The 16,772-nt window shown below is 36.2% G+C and overlaps 1 protein-coding gene and 1 long non-coding RNA gene across 2 annotated transcripts; both read left to right on the forward strand.

Moving 5' to 3' along the window:
• Positions 1-3,217: 3,217 nt before the first annotated feature.
• Positions 3,218-14,085, forward strand: LOC100893869 (decapping and exoribonuclease protein). The gene is made up of 5 exons (XM_030975523.1): positions 3,218-3,527; positions 10,018-10,220; positions 11,110-11,326; positions 13,684-13,822; positions 14,059-14,085. Exons 1-5 carry the CDS (start codon positions 3,247-3,249, stop codon positions 14,083-14,085), a joined length of 867 nt encoding a protein of 288 aa, XP_030831383.1. The 5' UTR covers positions 3,218-3,246.
• An 841-nt stretch (positions 14,086-14,926) lies between these two features.
• Positions 14,927-16,281, forward strand: LOC115920364. Its single transcript, XR_004062365.1, has 2 exons — positions 14,927-14,996; positions 15,986-16,281. It is a non-coding gene; the product is annotated as an uncharacterized LOC115920364 (long non-coding RNA).
• Positions 16,282-16,772: the final 491 nt, after the last annotated feature.

The following is a 16,772-nucleotide window of genomic DNA, read 5'->3' on the forward strand; positions in this document are numbered from 1 at the left end:
AGTAATTATTCATTTACGATCCTTGGGAGTAACCGACCTTTCGGAAGTATGACCCTTCTGAAATCGGAGAGCTTCTCCAGGCGGCGTCCCGGCAGTGACCGCGACCGATGACCCACCGATACCTGAGTGGTCTCCCACCGGCCACTGGCTAATTTTAAGGAAATTGCCCGTCAGCCGGCCGTTGATCGGCGGGGCGCCAAAATACGCTCGGTGGCCGGGCGTTCGCCGCTCAGACACCGACCTAATCGAGCGTTCGCCGTCCGAGAACGGAGGGACCGCATGCGTGTTACCAAAATGTCCGGTAAAGGGGTACTTTTCGTGCGACAAAGTCCGGCCCGAGAATTGTAAAAAAAAGGGGTGTATTTGACTTTTCACCTTTGATTTCTTTAAAAAAGGGGGTGTTCTTTCTTTTTTCTCACACCTCTTTGGACTCCTGAGAAATTATTCTGAATTTAGGGGGGTACATTAAGCATTTTTCTGGATTTACGGGGGTCTCCAAGGCAGGAAAAGCCCGCGAAAAGCCCGCGAAAAGCCCGCGAAAGGGGGGTTCGGAAATGTTGGCAGTCCTCACATAGGGGGTGCTTTCAAAAAGAGAGAACAAGCATGCATACTGAGTGGGGGGGGGCGGGGTTCGCCGTCGAGCGATTTAGGGCAACAATCAAAGCCGCTAGGTCAAAGGCTGCTGACCGATTTTGAACTCGCCGCCCAGTGACCGACTGATCTCCCAGCCTTTGACCTCGAAGGCGAACGCTCGATTAGGTCGATGTCATGGGTCCTTTAATTAACAAAATACGATTCAGCTTACCACCGCTTGTGGGTTACACAAATTCAGGTCTACGGACGCACGTTCTGCCCGGGGTTCTGTCCTTGCAAACAGCTTGTCCAAGACATATGTTAATGTGAAATAACATAAACTGCTTGCTGGTAGACCATTTAACTTGACACAATTTCATTCTGGCTTGGCAAGAGTTGAACAAATAATGAAAGTATGGATTGATTATATTTGCTTATATAGCGCCTAAAGCAGGGCTCCCACTTAGCCGAGTTGGAGCCTCGAGTTGTGGCGAACTGCCGCGAGCTTATGGCAAGCCGTGTTATCATTAAAACATATCTCTTGATATCAAGAAATCAATTCTTGATATCAAGAAATCAATTCTTGATAGCAAGAAATAATTTTCCGTTGTAAATCAATGGTAATTGTTGATATCAAGAATTGATATCAAGAAATATGTTTTAATGATAAAACGGCTTGCCATAAGCTCGCGCCAGCTCGCCACAACTCGAGGCTCCAACTCGGCTAAGTGGGAGCCTGCGTAACACTTACTTTATCACTTTAACGTCCTGGAGTGGAAATCGAACTCACGACCTTATGATTGAAAGACGAGAGTCAGAACCACTATACCATGACGCTTCCACACGCTTCTAGATGAAGCTCCAAAGAACCATGTTTTGCTCTGTTTACAAACAGAGTAAAAAACAGCCCCATACCATCACTTGTACGCATCTACAATTCTAGTTAACAAGAAATCTACTTTTATTTTTGTAATACTACCAATATTATAGTTGTGATGTAATCCCATAAGTGCAATACAAGGCAAACTATGGTTTCAATTACTGATACACACAAAGTATGAAATAATTTTTGTTTTTTATACATTTATATTCATATACCATTTTTATATTTATACTGGGGTCTAATCTTTGTATCTGTATAATAGATCACTACATTTTCTGTACCGAAGTTAAAAATGTGTGTTTAACCATTTATTTTAAATTGTTTAAATGACTGGAATTATCTTCCATGGCCAATGTTACAGTTGTCTCCTCTTCCTCTACCACTTTTACTTTCCCACCTCCTTTCTTCATCTCACCCTTATCCTTACTTCTCAATCCTCTTCTCCCTCTTTCTCCTTTTGCTTTTGCTTCTTATAATGGTTCTCCTTTGTTATAGTCTGGTTGAAATGTTATAACCTTTTTCTTAGAGAAGCTATTACCTAGAGTAATTTTTTTTTTTTAATTCGTACAATTTTTCATATAGTATTTATTTTCTTCATAACTTCGCCTATATCATTAGTAGTTTGTATAATGTGTAATGCTTGAATATTGATATCGATACATTATGATAGTGTTACTATTCGCACTACCCTCTGTCTATCATCTTACTATCCCTACTTGAATCTTCTTCTTCTTCTTCCTTCTCTTCTACTTTCTCTCTTCTCCTTCCTCTTCATCCTCTTCTTAATCGTACCATCCTTTTTTTCTTTGCTTTCTTTACTCTACACCACCATCATGTTCTTCTTCACTTCTCTTTATCTCCTTTTTTTTTTTTTTTTTTAACATTCTACTCATTTAAGTTTAGTTCATGAATTTGAGGTTATTTGATATGAATGTTTTTATATACTGTATTTAAATTTGTAAAACATTGCCCAATTCGGCCTTGTAGGCCGCGATGCATTGTTTTTTTTTTAATCTCAATAAAACCATTATCTATCTATCTATCTATCTAACAGAAACAAAAACGAAAATTGATCATTAACACGATCGCTAATTTTCGTATCAACTCACAATACTACGTGGCATCATTATTTGGGGCGTTGTTCATTTGCCTATCAAAAGTAAACAAAAATTCAAATCTCGCGCTAAAATCAATTGGCTACCCGCTATTTTCCAGGTCTTACGCCATCTTTAGGTGAGAAAAATATGAATACTTTTGAATTACTTAGGAAATGACATCAACATATCACTTCCCGTGACACATGCAAAACTCTAACCATTGTAAGTCCTTATATGGTAATATTAAGGTATGTGGAATTCCCCGGTCATGACACTCAATGTTAAGGTATAGCCTACTTCAAAGCTAACGAATATCAATGAATTATATAATAAGAGAATAAATCGAATACATATACATTCAAGCAACTGAAAATTTACGAAATATATCAAACTATATGAGAATAGCGAGAATGATGACCCGACATGATAATTACATATATAAAATTTGTAATGCTTTTGTTTGGCACTTTTACGTGTTTTGCGAGAAGACAGTTAAAAGCGTTTACAGCAAACATCTATATCAGAGAATACATGCAAAACTCTAACCATTGTAAGTCCTTATATGGTATGAAATGCATTTTAGAGATACGCCCATACAAATTGTTTTCAACACTAGTTTATACAAGTAAATTACGCAGATCAGGCCCTGTATCGACCATCTCAAGTAATTTTTGTATTTATCTCGACGGGAAAATGGCTAGTAGTACAGCTTTAAGCAACCACTGTGAGGTACTTGGGAACTTCTCGATTGGCGAGAACAAGAAATATCGAAACGATTTGAGTCAACGTCGTTTCCTAATCGAACCTGACGATGAGCCTAATTTCGATCTCTCGCAGGGGCTTAGACAATACACGGATAGAAAGCCATCTGGTATTGTACCGACGTCGATGAGCCCCCTTCTTGACTGGTTTCACGATCATCGAGACGAGCTCATCAAAAAGAAGATTTTGAAATCAGAAGGATCATCTAGAAAGTAAGAATGAAGCTATAAAGGGTGTTGGGGGTGGGGTTAAAGAAATTGAACACGATGTTATGCTCTAATATGGATATGACCAAACCCATCTATTCACAGAGTTTTGGCCAATTTGGTTTCAATCGGGTATAACATGGCGCGTAATCATTTGTGCTTGCCCAACAAATGTCATTATCTGAATACTCAATGTAAAATTTCTGTGTCAACTCTTCATTCTTTATCATGTCATCTCTTCCTTCATTTCATTCATTGTCATCATCGTCATCATCATCATCATTATCATCATCATCTGCATTGTCAATATCACCTTCGTCAAAATTTGTATTTTCAAGTGCCTAACCGTTTCTGCTTAATAAATGTGTTAATATATTGAATTGAATTGAATTTATTCACCACTTTCATAAAAACATACAAAGGCAAAGAATACAATAGTTTCTTGCAAACATAGATAAACCACTAAAATGGAAAATACACTAAAGGAAATTACGAAGTGGTTGGATCATCAAAAAAGTTACAAAAACTTATAAGTAGATGATCCTAAAAATGTACACACAAAAAAAACAAAAAGGGGACAAAGAAAATACAATCTCTCTCGGCATCTGTCTGTCTCGAAAGACAATAGAATATTGCGCATTAATAGTTCTCCAAGTTTATTAATTGTTGCCAGGAAATATCTAAATGGTACGAGTTACATGTACATGTATAATATATAATGGCAGAGATAAAGATAAGGACAAGAGTCAATAAGTGAGAAAAATCACTTCTTCAGGCGGGCAAGATCTGTTTCTGATGAGATGATAATTGAGGTTACTTTTCCACCTGTCGCTTTGACTTACGCAAAGATCCTGCCATCACTGGTCCATGTGCTCTCCAAAGAAGGAATCAATTTCACAGATTTGTACACTTTTTGATAGAGAGCTTGATTTCTCACTGTGAGATCTTCTTGGATAGATATTTTAGTTCCTTTTAACTTCCTACGTGATGCAATGACCTGCCTCCTTACGCGATAGCTACAAAACTTAACTATGAAAGCACGATGCTTGTCCGAAGCCATCTTTCCTACGCGATGGCATCTTTCGATGTTGGCTACGGAGATGTCGAGATTTAGATGCTTCCTGAAAAAAAACGTTGATGACAAGTTGATCTGGATCTTCACCACGATGTTCGGGTATGCCAACGATCCTCACAGTTGCGGCGAGAGTACTGCTCTAGATCGTTGTTGGTTCTCTTCAGTATATCAAGCTGTTCCTACTGTGATTCAACCAAATTGTGCAGCTTCTTAATATCCTTCTCAGCCTCTTCCATATTAACTTTCAAGTCGTGAATTGACCCTCGATTCTTCTCACTGTAGTCCATTAGTCGTTGATACGTTGCATCCACAACTGTTTTTACCATGGATTTGATAATTAGCTGAATTTTGTCTAAGAAAGTGGAGTTGCTAGTAGATCATCCATGACCGCATGAGTTTTGTCTTGGGCTGTCGTATTATCAAGCAATTTGCTTACAATGACAGTCCTTTTTCCGCAAATAATGTTATAATGTTTGAGGAAATTTAGTATTTATGACAGTTTATCATTTCGTTTTTGAAAATAACAATTTATATTTATATGTATTTGCTTATTTATGATTAATTGTCAGAAAAATACTTAGTGTACTTTATATTATTATTGTAAAATTGTATGCTTATATGAATGCAGAAGAAAATAAATTCAAATCAAATAAAATCAAATCAGTATTTGCCATATAATGCCATATTGTGCATAACTCGAACCAGGTTGGCCAAACTCTCATAAGTAGTGCATGGATACGGTTATATAGGTAAATTCTGAAGCAAATTTCCCTGTATAACCGTATCCATGCACTAAAAATAATGAACTAAATGCAAGTTTACCCTGTAACAATATTTATTTCTTGTATACTAGAGCGCATATCACAGTCATAATTATTTATCAAGTAATAGCTATTTAGCGTAGGGCCAAAGTCAGAAAAGAGGAGTTTGCCTGCAACTCCAACACAAATAAGCACACCTTGTTTATTCGAAAGATTTTATCATAATGCACAATATTTCAGAGATGTTTTTTTTTAATTTGTAGCGAACATTCCTAAATCGGAGGGGCGTCCAAAAAAGCGGCCCTTTTGACAAAAAGTAGTATTTTGTCAATAGCATTTTTAGGAGACCTTGAAATTAAATTATATACATTTTGATTACAATTTCAATAGACTTATGATTATTTATCATCGCAATTTTAAAGGGACTTTGTAACATTGTTCAGATGAGAGATAGTGGTGCTAAGACTTCAATGCTAGATGTACAATTAAAGATAATCTGAAAATTTGAGCGAAATCGGACCATTATTCATGGTACAAATTGGGAAAAACTGATCCGATCGATTCCTTAATTCTCCAAACTATATTATTACAATTTAATTACATTTTAGGTGAATGGAAATCTCACAAAGCAATAACATGGCTCTACATTCCATTCCAGACATTTAGGTGTTGACAGATTTGTTTATAGCCTGTTTTTATGTCTTTTTTTCATTGAAAAACGGTTGGGAAAATTCAAAAATGGTTGGGAGAATTTAGATTCAGAAGCGCCTCCCATCGACGCCCGTTCGAAAACCCGTTGAACTTTGTTAAAAATTTGTTTGTTTGTTTGTTTGTTTATTTTATTTTAGCACGGTAGCATACTTCAGCCAATGGCTGTTCTTCAGCATGGCCGTGCATATAAAAAGCAATCACAATTTTACAAAGAAACATACATATAAATATAGATTAACATGATTTACACACAAAGTTAAATAAAAACATACACATATATATAAACAAATAGGTTAGAAGGCGAGAGAAAGAAAAAAAAAACCCTAATTTAGAAAAAAGTACGATCAGAAAAAAACAAACATAATAGGATATTATTTTTTTTAAAGAAGAAAAACAAATCAGTTGTTTTTGTTTGCTATTAAAAGTCAAACATGACATTACAAATATTATATTATAAACTGCTTTTGAAAGTATAGTAAGTTTGTTTATATTTAGTTTCTACCGGTAATTCATTCCATAGTTTTGCACCATAATGACTTAGACTTTTATTTTTAAAGCAGGTTTTGATTCTTGGTAAAGTAAATATACGAGGAGCATTTCTTAAGCTATAGAAAGTGTATTTAAAATTAAATTTACTTAAAAGATAATCCGGGGTTGATTGGTCTGCAATTTTATACATTATACATAGAACATGGTTGTTACGTCTCTCAACTACGGTATCCAAACATAAATTTTCATACAAAAGTCTAGTTGAGTATCTATTTTCCACTCTTATTACTGTTTTAAGTAATCTATTTTGTAGAATTTGTAGTTTTTTAATATTTTGTTTCTTCATATTATTCCAAACAACATCACAATAATCTAATTTACTTTGAGCAATTGACTTATAAAAAAGTAATGCCGTTTTTTGCGAGATGCAATGTCTTATTCTTTTTAACAAATACAAATTCTTCAGAGTACTTTTACACAAATGTTTCACATGTTTATCCCAATCTAACGAGTTATCAATGTATACCCCAAGGTATTTACACACAGTAACCTGGTTCAGTTTTTTGTTTTCAATAAAAACATCTACATTTTTTCCACGAATTCTTTTTTTAGATCCAATTAGCATTGTTTCACATTTCTTTGTATTTAGTGCCAACCGATTACATGAAAGCCAATCAGAAATATTCCGTAAGTCTTGATTCAAATGATTTTCAATATCTTGTACAGTGTTACTAGCATAATAAATGCAGGTATCGTCGGCATATAATGAAACAACACAATTTTTAAGACAGTTTAGTGAGTCGTTGATAAAGATTAAAAATAATAATGGCCCTAAATTCGACCCTTGTGGTACTCCACATTTAATTATCTGCGGAGATGACTGAACACCATTTACGACAGTGAATTGTGCTCGATTGCTCAAGTAATTACGAAACCATTTACATGCATGCTGATCTAATCCATTAAGACGCAGTTTATTCAACAATACCGAGTGGTCTACGGTATACACCAACGGCTTCAGTATAAATTCAACGACTGGTTTCAACAGCGTTACTGATAAATTATCATTTCAACATGCTTTCTTATCGGGAATCGTCATCAATACTTCTCTAACATTCTGATCACTCACTGACTGAAGACCAAATGTTGCAGACGTGTTCTGTACAAATTGTTCATGATCATCATAATTATAATTCTCACATCTCTGTTCTTGAATTGATACTCCAATATCTACGAAAAAATTATTAAATCTATTTGCAATTTCTTCTCTTTTTTGCAGTATGCCATTATGGTCTTCTATAACAATATTATTTTCATTATCTTTCTTACTCGGCATAAGATTTTTCAATGATTTCCAAATTTGTTTAGAGTTTCCTTTGCTTACTTCAACACTCTTTACAATAAAATCAGCCTTTGCTTTACGAATTTTCTGAGTGACTTGATTTCATAAACATTTATATTCAGTCCAGTCATTATCTTTTTTATATTTGATTGCTTTTTTCTTTTGAAAGTTTCTTTCACGAATAAAATCCAATATTTCTGATGTCATCCAGGGGGATTCTTGTTTTCTTATTCTCCGTTTCTTGAGAGGCGCATTTTTTCAGTAATAACCATCAATCTTTCTATAAAGGTATCGTATGCATTATTCATATCTTTACATTGTTGAATATCATCCCAATTAATCTGTTTTACATCTGCAATGTAAGCATTTACATCAAAATGTTTAAAATCACGCAATAATTTATACTTATGACAACTATTTTGTTTAGTATTACGTTTTTTCCCCCATGTACAATATACAAGATAGTGGTCTCTCATACTTATAGGTAATACTCCAGATTTATCAATTTTTTCATGTCTGTTTGTTATTATCAAGTCCAATACAGAAGCAGTATCTTTTGTGACTCTTGTGGGAGTATCAATAATTTGGGACAAATTAAAACTATCAACAATTTCTAACAGTTGGTTTGTTTGCCAGGATCTTGTTTCGGGCTGCATATTACAATTTATGTCACCAAGTATTACATAATCACAATTCATATCATCAAGTTTTTGTAATACATTTCGAAATTTCTCAAACACTTGTGGACACCAGAGTTAGGTGGTCTGTACCAAACAATACAAATAACATTTTTCATATGCGAGAACTGCAATTCAACAGTCAATAAGTTCTAGACCATTTTCCGTCAAATCTTCACGTATTACATAATTTAAATCAGTTTTAATGTATGCTGCAACACCTTCACCATGTCTATCTCTGTCCTTGCGTACAATATTATATCCACTTATCTTCAGTTCAGAGTCATGTATCAAGTCATTAATATGTGTTTCACTCAAAGCAAAAATATCTGGTTGAGTTCTCGCGTGTAATATTCTCAGTTCATCAATATTCTTCATAACAGATGTACAGTTCAGATGGATTAATTTCAGTCCTTTATAATTAGATATCTGTTTTATTTCTTCCTCTATATCTGATTCTGTAGTGTCACTATTATTCGAATTGTCATTAATGATAATACTTGCATCTGGGTCAGTGTACGAGAAATCACTCTTGCCTTTATGTTCATTGTCATCAAATGGGAGTTCTTTGAAGGCGCAAACATCACAAATCCAGTCACTATCTGATTCAAAAGCACTTTGGTTCGATGTATTACAACTAAGATGGCACCATGAGGAACAAATTACGCATAATAATGCGTTTTGGTTATTCTTTACTGTTCTTTCACATATCATGCACGGATAACGGATAGGCATTTTAATTAATATGCCATAAAAACATTACAATGTAATTAATCGTGACTAACCAAGGCGATCGATGTCCCTCAGGTTCTGGATGATCACCCGCTTTCTCTCCGTGGCAGTGATGGCGAAGATTTTCCATCTTGTGTCCACGTCCATGCGATGGCGCGGGACCTCCTGGCCGCGTATAGCAGCTGTTGTCGCTCGCCTGTCAGGTCCTCGTTGATGAAGATCGACGTCCCTTTCAGCTTCGACCTCGCCTCGTACACCTTCTGCCTCATGTTGTAGGTAGAGAACTTCACAATGACGCTCTTGTCTTTTGAGATGCCGTTGAAGTTCCGGTCTTCATATTGCGTGAATTAATTTCGGATTTGGGGCATCGTAGTTGGATAATCCATACATACACACATAATATTACGTGTTTTGCATCCTGATTCAACAGATTTGTGAAATCAACCATCACAATGTTACTAAGTACCTTTAAGTAAAAAACATTATTATTATTTTTTTTTTTCTTTTGGTTGATTTTTTTTTTTTTGGGGGGGGGGGGTTGATTTTTGTCAAATTTTTGTTTTAATGCTCAAGGGGAAAATATACACTTACGGGATCTGAAACTTTCATTTAATCGAAGCCATTTATACTGATTCATTCATTTTCGTATGTAAAACTTATTACGCATTATGACTCCTTCAATCTTTTTGTCAAATTATATAATTTTTAGGCTCGACATCGATTTCGTAGGTCGCAGAGGATTTTTCTGTCGTCTTCTCCGTGCAGTGGCTAGCCTGGACAAGCTTGAAATCCTTGTAACACTCTGCAATGGAACCTACTATATTGAGAACGTCAAGGATACTGATAAGGAAAGAGCGCGGCAAATAGAGATGGGATTTGGTGGCAAGAAGTTTGCTCAGTGCATCACAAGTCGTAAGTTCTTGTTTGTTACATCGTATTTCTGTCTATCTTTCTGTATTCTCTGGTTCTATCCCGCATAATCATGCTATCATCACAGCACCTCGACGGAGAATTGATATGCTATATATACCAAATGCAAAAAATGAATTCAAGTGCTGGTTCAGGAGAGAAGCTGGGGATTCAAGGTCCCCATAAACTATTATTCTAAGCGATGCAATATTGCCTATATACGCCCCATAACCCCCCTCCCAGAACCGAGCCTATGACAGCTGCAGATCTAGAATATTCTTTTAAGGGGGAGGGGTGGAGCAAAGTTACTTTTTAAAGAGTCTCTGACAACCAACCGCGACAAAGTTATTACGTTTCCTAGGTGCCATCTAGGAAACACAAATTGTGTCGAGAGTGGAGTACACGAACACAATACGTGCACACATTTATTTCCTTTAAGTTGTAATAAGAGTATGCCAGATTGGGTATTGCGGGTGTGTGTCTTGCCCCGTCCCCCTTCCTGGATCCGCCGAGGCTTTAGCTATACAAATTACTTATCTTTTTCGGTATTTTTGTATCAATAAATTATAGTTTATTTTAATTGAAATGTGTAATTAAGACGTGATCAAAAGGCTAATACGTGTCTCTACTATCGTTTCATATTTGTGTTATTTCGTTGCAGCTATGTATTGCAATATTTTACTTAACAGTATAGAATTTTTTTAAATTGTTTTTCATTGGATTTTAATTATGTAAACATATCTCTCTTACAGAGCAGTTTAATGTACTAAAGAGATCACCCTGTTTAATTAACACAGAATAAGCAAAAATGAACAAATATATGCATTGACTTTTAAGTAATTTTTTGTACTAATACTTTGTATTCACTTGAAAACAATTTTCAACTTTAAAGCTGACGGGAGCAGCATGCCTGACCTCGACGAACCGGTGAATGCATACGCCCAGTATGTAGCGGTGATGAAGACACAGTATGGCGATCATCGTATCATTCTCAGCACCGAAGTTCAGGCAGAACGAAAAGACTCGAATCAGGCATCTCCAGAAAACTATGTCTGCATCAAAACCAGAAATGATGATCTCGAAGGGAAACCCCTGGCAAATTTCAAAAGGTGACAACATAAAGCTCTTGCTACCTTGACCTTGACTCTCTCTCTATATATAATTGTATTTCATGTATCCTTCTCAATCCCCCCCCCCCCTCTCTCTCTCTCTCTCTCTCCCTCTCTCTTTCTCTCTACCCCTCTCTCTGTGTCTCTCTTCCTCTCTCTGTATTGTTTATCAGTTCTCTTTCACTCCGAGAATTTATTTAGTAAACTATTGGTTGTTATTTAGATAGAATATAAACTCTTTGTACCTGTATATGTATTGATGACATTTTAGTAAGAGGAAATCATAATACTTGTTGTAAGTTTACTATGTTATATACCGGAGTGTTGGCTCAGTCAGTAGAGCGTCCGCCTCACAACCGGGAGGTCGTGGGTTCGAACCCCGGCCGCGTCATACCAAAAGACGTTTAAAAGATAGGAGTTGTTGCTACCTTGTTTGGCGTTCAACAATAAAGGGATAGAGCAACGTTGATCTGGCGCAGCTCAGTGGCTGCCGGGCTCACGATCAATTGGGCAAAAAATTTGGAGTGGACCATTGGGCTATTATTATTATTATTATTATTATTATTATTATTATTATCATATTATTATAAATATATGATTAGTGCAGACTGAAAATACTTGCTAGTTCTGTGACACATCTTACTCCATATACCGTGTGAGTCAAAAAAAAAGTTTACACCTAGAAAATTGCTATTTGTTTAAAACATATTCTATGAACAGTAAATTATTATACATCTTATGAAAGAGTGTTTTATCCCAAATCATTTGGTATCATTTTTGTGTGGTATGTGTTCACACTTGGATGAACATGAGCATTTTGCGAGAGTGCAAAAATCGACTTGCGCCAAAGTGATGCCTACAGCATGTATTATGTTGGGATTAGCGGAGTGAGAGAATGCATTGAATGTATCAAATGCTTTTTGCAGAAGCAAAGTCACACACACACACACACGCACACGCACAAATGTTCGTCGATATTTGATATTTGATACGTGTGGCATGATTAATTTTGTTATTTGGATCTGCAAAGACCGAATTAATATCCAAATCCCTATTGTTTTATTCAAACATCACACTAGCAAGTTTGGCGCAAATCAATTTTTGCACTCTCGCAAACAATGCCTCCTGTTCATCCAAGCGTGAACACATATCACACAAAAATGATACCAAATGATTTGGGATAAAACGCTTTTTCATACTATGAATAAACATTTACTGTTTTTAAAATAATTAGCAATTTCTAGGTCTAAACTTTTTTTGACTCTGGAGTATTACTAATTCTCTTATTCGCTTTATTTCTATTTGTGCATGAAATATGAATAAAAGTAACCAATCAATCTATGTAGAAACACGTCGCACTTGGGGGGGGGGGGACTTGTGAGGTGTGCAAGCTCTATGATCATAATTATTACGCTCGGCCGCCCGTATTGCGCAATCTCCAAATGTGGGAATTCCCACGTTTGTGTATTTAGAAATATTTTAGGTTTGGGCTTGTATGCTGCAAGTCTGCATCGGTGTGTATGAAATTTTACGAGTCGTTACTACATTGTCCTGATGGAGGAATGGTTTCCTTAGTTTGATAGTTCATGGTTTGATATTTAGTTTATCACATGACGCTAGGATAGAATGGTAAGCATAATCAATTCACAGAGGCGGTGCTCCGGAGGCGCAGGGGGCAGGGGCCTGACTGTGCGCCACACTTCTTCAAGTAGGCCTACCCCAAAATTCCCCTTTTGCTTTGTAAGACATGCCTCTTTTTACATTGGAAAAATGCCCCTTTTTCTTTGACAAGAGCCCCTATTACTTTGTAAGAAGTGCTCCTTCTTGACAACAGTTGAACATGTGCATTTGTGTATGTTGCGCAAACCAGTCCTCTGGAAGGCGCTGCCAAGTGACTTTCAAAACATTGAATGTCTATTGGCAGCTTGTTGCGGATAAACCTTTCAGAAACATTGAATGTCACTTGGCAGCTTGTTCCGGATAAACCTTTCAGAAGCCTTTCAGAACATTGAATGTCACTTGGCAGCTTTTTTCGGATAAACCTTTTAGAAAGCCTTTCAGAAACATTAAATTATGTTGTTAAAATTCTGGAGAGAGATTTGTTTTTTTTTAATTTTTATAGCGTCTTGAGTAAATAGATAAATGCGCTTTATAAGTATTCATTATTATAATTATTATTATTGTAAGTGCCCCTTTTCGATGCACCCTCACTTTGGAAGCCACCTCGTCGTCCCTGCCCCAGGCGATGGGTTAATGTCGCAGTTTTGCGTTGTGGTGATACAGTCCTGGTCCTTCATTAAAAGGAGAAGGAGAGGGTTACTACCAGGTTCATCTTATGTTATGTTGTCTTCATGCAGGTACAAGACGTTACAGTGGTGGTCGCAGGCCTACATGGCTGGCATCCCTGAAGTGATATGCGGTATGAGAGATGATAGAAGGCATATCATAACATCAGTCAAAACCATGAAGACCAATCAGCTGTCTTTTGAATCAGAGGTAAGGCTTTTCAGCTTTTCTCTTTTCCTTTCTTTGGATTTCCATCCCCAGTTATTGGTAATCCAGGCCCCTTAGGGGTCCACTTCATATAATACCTGTACCCCCCCCCCCCCCACTAATATCTTTGTTACGGCACTTACGGGCCTGCAATCTTTATTTTTTTGCAGTATAGCACCAATATCATGAATGTAATGAATATGTTGATATCTTAAAGTTGCTCATGCGTGTGTATATAGAGGGCAGCACACGGGCGTACGCACTAGAGTCCCTTTAATTGTCTACTTCACGAACGACTATACCCACGCATGAGCATCTTTAACCTCAAACTTCTGAATAGGTCAGTCGTTGGTTCAATTATATTCAAAAGAAAGTGTTTTATGTAAAATGCAAATACTAATAGTAGTATACCGAAATATTGTAAGATAAATCCGTCGCGACTAAAAGCCGAACTGCGAAAATTACTAAAAGCATGAAGTACAAGGAATTAAGAGCAAGTAAACAAGAAAAGAAAATCAAGTATTACTAGAAGTATAATCATCTAAAATTAACGTAATATGCAAACAATGATTGTTTAAAAAGAATGGTGGTATAATGCATCTGTGTATTTTACAATTTAAGTATAATAAGGTTTCTAATATAGACTAGTCTATAGAGAGAGAGAGAAAAAAAAAGAGCCATAAATATTCTCAGTATGTAAGGAAGAGAAGAGGAAGAAGGAAAGAGAAAGATAAAAGGGGGTAGCTTGGACAAGCGACTTCATTCTGAATAGTACTGCCACACTCTGGGGTGCAGCCTTTTACGGGTTTTTTCAACTTTTGCTGCATCCCCCAAAATGCCATGTTTGGTTTATAACTAAGTATCTAATTAAATCGGTAGTCCAAATATAGGTATATGAAGCACACGCTGATTCGGACAGGTCTCTTGGTTATAGTTAGCTTTCCATGGGTTACCATGGTTACCGGATGTCTTACCGACGCGACGCCATCATCGTCAATTCGTTTAAAATCATACATATATTGTTATGTGATATTTTATACATAGAATCGATGTACCCGTTTTAATCAATCGAATTTTTCTTTTGTTTGTAGGGATTTTGGGACCCCATGCTGTGTCAGAAGAAGTTTGAGTCTTATCTCTCAGAAATCAAGAAACTGGTTAGAGATGACGATCCACGGTACGCATACATCATCCATCCCTATTTACATCGTGATACATGTATTAAGTTCAATCTTAAGTATGACTCTTAACATTGACATTATTTTAATGATATTGCATTTGCAATTACACTACTAAAACATTTGACGGATAACCATGTGTTATTTCGATATTCTGACTACCTCGAGCTTAATATTTACACTTTGAAGTTAATAACCAACTACCCATTTATGCAGCATTTCACGATGATAAAGATAGTAATATGAATGACAGCAGAATAAAAAATATCACGCCCAATTAAACAATGAATAATTTGTAATGTTTTGTAATACTGTAAAGCACAGGCTTAGGACGCATAGGGACGTAGTGTCGCTTGACACCGTGTCCTATGTCCGTTCATGGCTGGTGCTTTGTTGTAAATGTTTTATGCTCATATAGGCTTTTTTAATCTCTTTCTTGTATATAAATGTTTTCCCTATAATGTTGTTTTTGTTCGTATTCAAACTTCTTTAGGGGCTCCTAACCCCATGTTTTTATATTTCCATGAATGATTGTATATGGATTTCTATGGTTGAAATAAATTGAATTAAATTTAAATTAAATTGAATTAAACTGAAATTGAATTGAATATGATATGTGAACATATCTTAGCTAAAAGAAAACATAATTGTGGAAAAGTTGTCTGATAATTACCATATGGTTCGCCTCTAGCTACTCTATTGAAAGAAATACGTTTTCAGGCGCTTGCAAGTATGCATCTACAGTATATTGCTATATTTCTAAGCTCAAAGGTGAGCCTGAGAAAATAAATTGGGTAATTTTAACACAGTATTCCTATTTGGTTTCCAGACAATTTAGCACTATCAACTCTTTTGCCTTTGAATCGAAATCAAATTTACAAGTCAGTGCATATATCGAAACTGACTTTAGTATTGAGTCATTTCACCACACCTTTCCACATGAAGATTTCGAGTTAGTTAGACAATGAACATTTTCTCTCTTATACAGTGCCGTATATCGTCTTCAGTTGCCTGAGATCGAGAGGGGAGGAGGTTTGAAGGACAAACAACGCTCCAGAAGATTCCGTCTTCTTGGACGAAAAGAAGATGATTACGTCATACTTCCAGATCAATATCTTAAAGATGTCTTGGACCTGAAAGACTACTAGTAGACAAAACAAAATGGCCGCCATCATGTCTATAGCCATGGTCGGTGTTACATGAAGGACTACTAGTAGATAAAACAAAATGGCCGCCATCATGTCTATAGCCATGGTCGGTGTTACATGAAGGACTACTAGTAGACAAAAAATGGCCGCCATCATGTCTATAGCCATGGTCGGTGTTACAAACGACTGACCAAAGCTCGACATATATATTTCATGTGCCATTATAATCCGCCGCATCAGAAAACAACGATAGTAAATAATGTAAAATGATAATTATAAAAATGGTAATGATAATGTTGACTAGTATTTCCCGCATTGTCTCTGTCAATATGCACAGAAAAATTAGAAAAAGAGGATTAGCTGTTAGGTCTTATACAATATGTAAGTTGTAGATGTTTTATAAAGGTATATGTGCTGATTTTCATATAAATATAGAGGAATTAAGCCGGAGAATCACTTGTTTTATGAGCATCTATATATGCTTGGTTTTATGGGAATATCAATAATCCGCTTTACTTGTATTTTTATATTAACTCTTGACTTTATGAAATGTTAAGAAAACCCTGCTTTTTGCTTCACTTGTATTCAAAGTAATCATTTTATCGCCCTACGGATGGTGTGAATATA

The sequence above is a fragment of the Strongylocentrotus purpuratus genome, unplaced genomic scaffold (genome assembly GCF_000002235.5).
Source record: "Strongylocentrotus purpuratus isolate Spur 01 unplaced genomic scaffold, Spur_5.0 spur5_scaffold_8, whole genome shotgun sequence".
In the NCBI taxonomy this organism is placed as follows: domain Eukaryota; kingdom Metazoa; phylum Echinodermata; class Echinoidea; order Camarodonta; family Strongylocentrotidae; genus Strongylocentrotus; species Strongylocentrotus purpuratus.

Coding starts and splice junctions, on each gene's coding strand:
- LOC100893869 (XM_030975523.1), top strand. CDS start 3,247: ATGGCTAGTAGTACAGCTTTAAGCAACCACTGTGAGGTACTTGGGAAC. Junction 10,221..11,109: donor TGCTCAGTGCATCACAAGTC/GTAAGTTCTTGT, acceptor TCAACTTTAAAG/CTGACGGGAGCAGCATGCCT. Junction 13,823..14,058: donor AGCTGTCTTTTGAATCAGAG/GTAAGGCTTTTC, acceptor GTGTGTATATAG/AGGGCAGCACACGGGCGTAC.